This window comes from Montipora foliosa, chromosome 2, assembly GCF_036669935.1.
Source record: "Montipora foliosa isolate CH-2021 chromosome 2, ASM3666993v2, whole genome shotgun sequence".
In the NCBI taxonomy this organism is placed as follows: domain Eukaryota; kingdom Metazoa; phylum Cnidaria; class Anthozoa; order Scleractinia; family Acroporidae; genus Montipora; species Montipora foliosa.
In genome coordinates this window covers 23,102,590-23,111,611 of record NC_090870.1, presented here as the reverse complement: position 1 = coordinate 23,111,611, position 9,022 = coordinate 23,102,590, and the positions used below count along the sequence as shown (strand labels likewise).

At 37.8% G+C, this 9,022-nt stretch overlaps 1 protein-coding gene across 2 annotated transcripts; it reads left to right on the top strand.

Annotated features, from left to right (window-relative positions):
• Nucleotides 1-2,581: 2,581 nt before the first annotated feature.
• Nucleotides 2,582-8,782, top strand: LOC137990575 (forkhead box protein D2-like). 2 transcript variants are annotated; one of them, XM_068835713.1, is made up of 4 exons: nt 2,582-2,742; nt 2,890-4,814; nt 5,016-5,048; nt 7,200-8,782. In XM_068835713.1, the coding sequence occupies exon 2, from the start codon at nt 3,039-3,041 to the stop codon at nt 3,885-3,887; it is 849 nt and encodes a 282-aa protein (XP_068691814.1). In that variant the 5' UTR covers nt 2,582-2,742; nt 2,890-3,038; the 3' UTR covers nt 3,888-4,814; nt 5,016-5,048; nt 7,200-8,782. The 2 variants fall into 2 exon arrangements, with proteins under 2 accessions (XP_068691814.1, XP_068691815.1); XM_068835714.1 differs by lacking the exon at nt 2,582-2,742 and having other exon boundaries at nt 2,758-4,814.
• Nucleotides 8,783-9,022: the final 240 nt, after the last annotated feature.

Sequence of the window (9,022 nt, the reverse complement as noted above, 5' to 3'; positions counted from 1 at the left end):
ATAATTGTTTTAGTATAATTACATAGGTGATTATTTGAAAAATATGCATTTTCTTTAAAACAATTAATTTCTTCTTCTGTCACCTCGACCAAACGGCTTGCGGCAATTTTGAAAAAAACCGCGTAAGTGATTATGGCGTAATAATCACCTCAAGTGCAACCAATCCGCGCAGAGAATTTTCAGTAAACACTTACGTAATTTATACTAATTTGCATTATGTCACATAAGTGAAATCTAGATTGGAGTCCATGGTCTGGTCGATGTAAAATTAGTTGATTCATTCTTTCTTAAAGGTCATTCGTTCCCTGAGCAGGTGAATAAATATACCTGAAATTTAATAATGTTTAAATCTGAGCAACAATTACAAACACACAATTCTTGAGATAAATTCAAAACTCAGTGGGGTTGGCATCTTGTGACTCAGCTGATAACGGATGGCACATGTTCCAAAACACGAGTCTCGGCGTTCAGCAAAACATTAGTCCGTGTCTAATTAACAGATTTTAGGTTGAACGGAACAAAATGTGTACAATTCTTAGAATGACAAGCGCCGAGAGACATTGTTCAATGAAAAGAAATTAAACCCGTAGCATCTGTTTTTTTTATTGCTGTTGAACGCAGTCATAAACAACCACAGTATGAAGCAAAGGGAGTAAATTTCTCCTTTCATTCACCCTGGTTATTCACCAACGCTGCGGGGTACACCATTATGAAATTTCAAGATTTGCCATAACAAGTAAGTATTCACGTTTGACAGCTACGTTTGTATATGAAAGCTCTGATTTCCAGGATTTCGATCATCTAATTAATGAAACGTTAAGGTCAGTTATCCGTTGGGCAAACTTCAGTTCAACATATCACGGGAAGAACATCTGTAAGGCTACCAAAACAAAACGGTATATTATCAATTTCACTCGAATTTACAATAATCAATTCTTTTGACTTATCGCGTGGTTCACTTGATTAATATTTAGCACCTTTGTAGTATCCTTCTGTTGAATCACTGAAAAATTCTAGACTTCAAAGAAAAGAATAAATACGTAGCTTTTTTAGGGTGCATCTGGCAAAATTAGCTCTGAGCATAAGGACGATAATAACACTGACATCTGTTTTTGTCCTTTTTCACTTTCTGTTTACCGCTGAAATGATGAATTCAGTTCTGATATATTCATTAATAGAACAATTAACACAACTAAATATTGATTATAGGTTCATCGACGAAATTAATTCAAACTTTCCCAGAGGTTTAGTCGACGAAGGGAAAATTTCACATCCTCATTTGAGACATTGAAATAGCTCTTGGCACTAGACTGACAACGGCAGTCCTTTAAGACCAACGAAACCCCTCTTTCAACATTGTCCACAACTGTCACTATGAAAATAAAACAGTAAATGGACTTTAATTCAGAAGTAACCTTTCATTTTGTCATTTACATGATAATCACAAGAAATGAGTACTTTTAAAAGAATGGTGATAATTGTGCGTAAACACCCTTGCTATTCTTTGAGTGAGCAATAAATTTAGATTAACCTCTCATGTTATCGGTTACTATTGTTAACAGCAGAAAGGTGCGAAAAAGGAAGGCCTTATCAATCTCGCCTTCTCTTGAAAATAATTACTCGGTTGCAGTTTGTCCAATTTACTCTTTTTTGTGCACAAGTACGTCTCACAAAGACAACATTTTTTGGGAGGTTGACCTATTTCTTACTGCGCGACTGTATTGTATGCCAATGAAAGAAAAAAATATTGAAGTATCTCAAAATCTGACCCCTGTTGTCAACTTGATCTGAGTCTGCCACCTACAATTGCTCCCCTGTCGATAGTACACTAAGGAGCACCGTTGTTAGAATTCTTCGGGAACTGAAACTAATGCACGGTCCATGGTCAAGGAAACTTAAATTAAACTCGTCCTTTCTTTTGGCTTGTTTCAAGAGATTGTAGCGTTATTAGAAGACAACCCGGAAACTGCATCAGAAGACCCACTAAATTTCTGGATCGATCTGAACGGAGAAAAAATAACAAAACTTTGGTGTCGTAAGAACGAGAAATAGTTATCATTCATCGAGCTATAAGTCAGAGCCGTGACGAAATATTTATACTCCAAAGCAACATAGCAATAAACAAAATGCACCAATGGTTTTCCTGAAAAATCAACATAATCACAACTGATCCGCTGGCAGAATCTCAACGGTTTTGGTTCATCAAGGAGTGTGGATGCCAAGTCGGAACCCGGAACGCCCTTTCAAAGTTCTGGTTGCTTGTTCTTTGTTCTGTGGACGTCCTACCTGTTCAGAGCTCTCTCGTCAGCTGCCGGGGCATATATAAAGCATCTAACAAATAATATTTTGGTAAAACAGCATAAGTCCGTCATAATCAAGTTATTGTTAAGTGCCTTTGCCGTACATGCTAATAAATGTCATTCAATTGGAAACAATACCTGTTGTTCTTAGTTGTTCAATACCGGCCTCCAGTCTATGTTAGCATTTGTTACACGCTCGCAATTAAATAGAAATTGCCCCTGGGTTTTTTTAAAGAATACAATCACTTTTAGCAGAGAGAAGTTATTCAACCCGCTGAACCAGCGAGCAGTGTCCACGTGTCCACAGGAGGCAAGGATCTAGGTAACATTTAAAAAAACAAAGCTCAGCTTTACGTACGCTCAATTTCTGGCTACCCCAAGAAATCGTGCTAAATTAAACCTCAATCACTTTCTGTGGCTTTGTGGCAAAGTGTCAGTAAAGGTCGGCCCAGTTCATTGTCATTCTATTATTCATTGGTTGTTCGAGCACAAAACATTGCATTAGCGAGGTGTGATTTAGCCCAGCGCCATTTACACCTGTGTGGAAGCACTTCATCTTTGTTCCTACACATGCTTTTATTTTCTCTAGTTTCTGACGAGAAATAAATCATAACGAGTCTGTTGACCAGACACACAGACCAGAGGGAGACAATTTCAGTAGCAAAGTGGCGTAAGAGCCGCTCAGGGTGAGTTTTAATCACAAAGAAGCAGATAAAACATTGACTGAGACGAGCAATTATGGATACCTTTCGAGGATTGCAACAAAAAAGTACTCTTAAGACTGGATTTACAACAGCAATGGAAATTGATAAAGGCAAATTATTGGCAAGACCTCAAGAGGTCGACCACTTTAGCATATCAGGAAGCAATTTGGAGTGTGATGAAACTAACCGCAACCCACAGGACAACGAGGTTCAGACTGAATCCAATGCAGATAACAAGAAATCACGCGTCAACCGCAAATCACGACGACGGCCTCCGTACTCATACATCGCGCTGATTGCAATGGCGATTCAAAACGCCTCTGACAAGCGGCTCACCTTGGACGGCATTTGCAAGTTTATCAGAGATAGGTTTCCCTTTTACCGCGACACCTACCCTTCGTGGAAGATCTGCATTCGAAACAACCTCTCACTCAACGACTGTTTCATCAAGACAGGAATAAAGTCTGACGAACCGCTCAAGGGAAACTACTGGACGCTGGATCCAGAAAGTTATAATATGTTTGAAAATGGTAGCTTTCTTCGAAGAAAAACCAGGTTCAAAAGACAGGATCCCAACAGAATGGAAGCAAAAGCCATTGTTGATCCAGGAAGGCACGGGTTCAGCACTGCTTTAGATTTTCACAATCGCGTTGGATCAAGCTCTTTGGTGTCACAGATGAGCTTTTCACCCCTTGAACCACCCACACTTGCAAGCATTGCACCTTTTGGTCTTCCCTTCCAGTACTACAGCCCTTCGTCTTCAACAGATTCATTGTTTGTTCATTCTCAGTTACCATACTTACCATATTACCAAAGCCTGAACTGCACACAGTGCAATCTCTGTGAGACTTCAAAGCACTTCCATCCCTACTTGAGACTCTAGAACAATTATTGAAGACACGGAAATACGCCAAAGTACGAAACCAGAAGACAGACTTATCTATTAGATGAAAAATGCTTGTTGTCCCAGTTTAGAAAAATGGAAACCCAAGGAAGAGAACACTAATCTTCCTATTTCCTATTCGTGCTTTTTATGCTTAACAATGAAGTGGAATTACGTGGAACGTTTCACAATTCCCCACAAAGCTCCCTTATCTGAATGATAATCGAGGACTGAAGAAGAAAGAGCGATTTTGTAGATCAGTGGCGGTGCATCAACTAACTGATTCAGTAGAAGAATATCAAAAATTAGAGATTTCCATTAATCACATGAAGAATATGGCACGAAAAAAAGCAGGCGAAGACGTAGCTTTTATAGTTATTGTACATATTTAAGCATCAATTTACTAATTCTCATTTAATTACTGTGATCATCAGATAAAGAAATTATCAAACACCGAGAAATAACTTTTACAAAGAATATTGGACGAAGCCGTTTCCGTTTTTACAATGGAACTTAGACTTGTGATGGCATTCATCAGACACCTTTTCCTTAATAAAGATTTGTTGTCTTGCAAAAACTCTCTCCGTAATGTTATATCTTTTGGTGCTTGCCTTTTTTTCGTCGTCTTTCAAATACTCAGGAACTACCGTAATAATGTACGTATTAAGAAATTTACTGTTATTAAAACATTTGTTTATAATGGCAAGCCTTTCTTTCTAGTCGCTGCAATCATGTCTTTTTCAATTTGCGCATGTTGTAATAAATTTAACAGAAAGGAGCCCAAAAATTTCTATTTGAGACAAAATCTATGATGATCAGGTACAATAAAGTTTCTGTTTTTTTCCTCTGTGTTTGAAGCCATGCGGTCAGCCGAAGGCTCTGCATCTCCAGTCAAGAAAAAAACAAGTCAGCTTCGGATTCTCAGCGGTGAGCGGAAATCACGCAGCTTTTTCTTTTGTTCGCGTGTCAGTAAACTTTTTGGCCTCAAATAAAAGGAAACAATCTTTCTCACAGCTTAAATCCCCTTGCTTAGCAAAAAATCCCGCTTTCGTTTATTACCGTGATAAACAGTCTGTTGCACCTTTTATTTACCAGAAGACATTAAAAACTGTTTTTCTTGTTTTACAGCTTAACTCAGCCTTGACCAATGCATATGGAGAGGTAAAATCGCAAGTCTTTAAAACTAGCTTTTTTGTGGCAAACATAGGTTTTGAAGTTACTAACTGAATTGTTTGTTGAATATTCGCTTCACTTTTATCCCACGCACCTTATGAAAATAATTCGTACCTTGAGGGCAATCGGTTTCTGTTTGCATTCTTCAAATGCTGTCAAAGACAAGAGAAACACTACAAGTAATTGGCTTTTTTCCACGGGTGGTTTGTAATGTATAATGTCTAGTCTTAAATATACAACAATCACAGCGGTTGAACTTTTTAATTTGGACTTCATCAAATACCCGCTCATTCCATGCGAATCCTGAGCACTGTATTTAAGCACACCCTGTGGAATTTCCACCTACCAAGCTTAATTCATTTGTTTTCAACAAAATTCCTCATGCTGCGAAACCTCACCTCACCTTTGCTACAAACTGACCGTATTATGAAATTCTTAGTTTAGTTCAAGCTGGGATGTTTATTAGTTTATATTTTGTGTGTAGCATCATGGATCTATGCATACTTGCGATGATCTTTTAGCATGACAAAAAAGCACAGTTCTAACTGGGATAGTATTCAAATTATTATGTCATGATTGTTTTTGCGGCATTTTTCGTTCTGGTCAGACTGTCAACTTTCTCGTCTGCAATAATTTTGACGAAGTTGTTTCCGCACAAGCATTCCTTCTTTGCTGAAGCCGTGTAACATGTAAAGATATTCTAACCGGAACAAGAAACACAATAGAAAAAATTTGCTGTGAAAAGTGGTGTATTAAATCTGTTCTAGAAACGTAAGTAACTTTTGTTTCAAACGTGGAGGCTAATACACGTTCAATGATTGAAATGAAATGCTTTCGGGTCATCTTGTAGTTTTGTTGGCGAATTATTTCACTTATTAGTTGTATTATCTGGTAACTTGCGATGGGACGCCTCCATTCAATGATGTAATATTTTTAAGTTTCAATATACAATAGAAAACGTTAGCGAAATAAGTTACTAAATTAGCCTTTTGTGCGAACCCTTTTATTTACATCTTCTTCTCAAGTCATCAATGATATTGCGTCCTTTTTACAACATAAGTATTGCCCTTTACTTAATTCTTCTTTCATAAACTATTGAGCTCTTCGATAGGTAGGAAAGTCAATATCTTTTTAAAGCTCGTCACATCTCACGTACACTTGACGCCTTATCCCGATCTGCAAGCGAACGTGCAAGTATACAATCACTAAGTTGATTCACGTTTTTCCATGAGAATTCCGCGCAGATTTATATGTAAATTTAGTGGCTATCACTCACTCCGTAGAATAAATGGATTTTTTGAGAAAAATCACGCCACTCTTTAAAATGGTTTTGTTTTAATCGTCTATCAGATATTTATAGGGCGAGAAGCAATATCAAAGGTTCTTATTAAATTACAGAACGGATTTCTGATCTAACGATGTGGAAATGTAACAACAGAATAAAACCAATGAATGTAATGTTCAGACTATTGTATCACGCAAATGATAATATATAGATTAGATGGAATTTATAGTTAGATGAAAAACTATGTTATTAAATTGGTTGAGAAAACTAGTCCATTATCGAAACATGCATGGTTTAATCTATGAATTTTATTCCATATAGATAGGCTTAATGTCTTGTCTCTTTCTTAACAACTGGGCTTTGTCAGCAATGATGTTTCTGATGCTGTTGAAGTCCGTAGAGGACCAAGATCATTTTTAAACTTTATTTTAAAATTTCCTTATCTTGGATAATGCCCCGGTCAGCTATTAAATAACAGCTGCACTGACATAGGAGGTTAACGTTTGGTTGAGCAAAAGGTAAGATAGGCAAAAATATAGAACTGAATATATAGTCCATCTCCTATAGACTATAAATATTGCTCTTAACGATGGGGTCGAAATACCTTCGTTTTTTATTGCTCACTTTATATTTTTTGATCTTACTGAATTCTACGCAATTTATTTAATATGTCAGCATCTTTCTTCCTTTTTCTTTCTATTCTTATGGTTACATGACATACCTTCAACCCTCGTGCATATTACAGGACCTTACAGGACTTACTGTTACTTTAAACCCAATTTAACTGATACGCAGGCTACTGATTATCATAAAACATGAAAATGTAATTATTCTATCATATTTCTCTCTTTTAGTGATTTCTCGATAGCTGTGGCTAACAGGCAAAGAAGTGACCAGAGCAACCACACAGCGGGAAAACATATTAACATATTAACATCGCTCTCTTCCTCAATTAATGCTTTATGTTTAATATGTGAAGGGTATTAGTGTTGGCAAGATGTTGCTTTGGTCTCTCAATTATTGCTAGGATGCAAACAATGTTCTAAGAGAGTTTTGACCACGTCCTTGATAGGCTAAGCCTTTTAATGAAAATCAACCTGGGAAAACCCAAGGGAAGGCAAAGGTGAGCCACAATAAACTCTTGGAAGTGATAGAGAGAAAGGTCTTGGCATTCGAGATCAAGAGGGGGGCTCATGATGTTGCCACACTTGTATACCTCGCAGAAAGCCCTGTAAAACAAACTCAAAGATAAAGAACTGTTCCGCTATATTGTAATGAAGTGGAGGACAAATGACAGTTAGTTGTTACCTGAGCCTAGTTCAAGGGGTTTGCCCACGCGTCCCCTACATCTTAGTGGTGAGCCACCCGAACTATTAATCGGAAGGTCATAGGTTCGATTCTTGCGAAGAAGCACTCGGAATCCCCAACTGAAGTTAAGCGTGCCATTTGCATCATGAGAAGTACCTTATAGAACATGTCTCAATCAGGAAAGATTCCTTTATCTCCTTTAGAAAAATCAAGTCATTTTGCTTCTTTGTTTATTTGTTATCCGAAACTAACAATTAACAAACTGGCCCAGTGTTTCGAGTGTAGGATTTGGTTGCCGATATTCCGTGTTCAAATCTATTGGAATTTATCATCGGCTGTCTTGTTGTATGGACTTAACTGATTAGAGTGTAATGTGTAGTGCAAGTTTTGTACCCCATTTGAACCATGTGAGCGTTAGCCCTATGGTCTTAGTATCTCCACGCTTTGTAAATAGTCAGTTCGGTTTCTTGACTTTGTAATATTTATTTGATTTGTTCCTTTATAAACACCGCCTTTCAAGAGGTGAGGCGGTGTGTATAGAGTGTTTTCACTCACGTGATCAGTAGTAACCTTGTTTTTCCACCGGAAGAAAACCGTTTTATTTCATTTCGCTGGGGAAACCAACATGCCCGCCGTTACTTTGTTTAGGGACACTAACATGGCCGCCGTGACGTCACGTTAAAACACTCTATACACGAGCAACCGTGGAAAAATTTGTTTTTTGAGTTCTTTTTACACTTGACTATTTAAGTCGCCACACTTTAAGCAGACTAACGTATTCATAATTTTGCATGTCTCTGCGCATGGGCGTGCAAGCTTGTCGTACTCAGATTAAAAGAAACACGTGCCTGGGTACTTTGCTCTGTAGGAAATAAAATTAATAACTTCTTGAATATGTAACCTGCTTGTCATTCTTGTAGTTACTGAAGATGACAGCCGGTCCTTAGAATTACCAATAAGCAAGTTCCCATTATACTTAGAAGTTGTCTTTGAAGAATGCTGCGAGAATGTCCTCGCCAGATGCAACTTTCGAAAACTTCGATTTCTTTGGCCGACCAAATCACTATGCGTACTTCACGTGATCACAAAAAAGGAAAGATCTGCACTTGCATTAAATTCACGCCTTATATAGGACATCCTCTGCCAATCATAAAAGCAGTGGTCAGAGCTAGTGTGCCAAAGAAGTAGTTTTGGCTTGTTAATATTCCCTTTCCCTAGTTTTGCATATTTTGACACGCATATTGGGTGAGACAAAGGAACATTATGTTGGGTGAAAGAATTGCGAGAGTATTTACCGTACAATAGATCAGCGACAACAATAAACTTCACTTCGACTTTTCATTGCAAAGCTTCAGTGATGGTTCTCTTC

Excerpts from the sequence above, each read along its gene's own strand:
- LOC137990575 (XM_068835713.1), top strand. The coding sequence starts at position 3,039 with ATGGATACCTTTCGAGGATTGCAACAAAAAAGTACTCTTAAGACTGGA.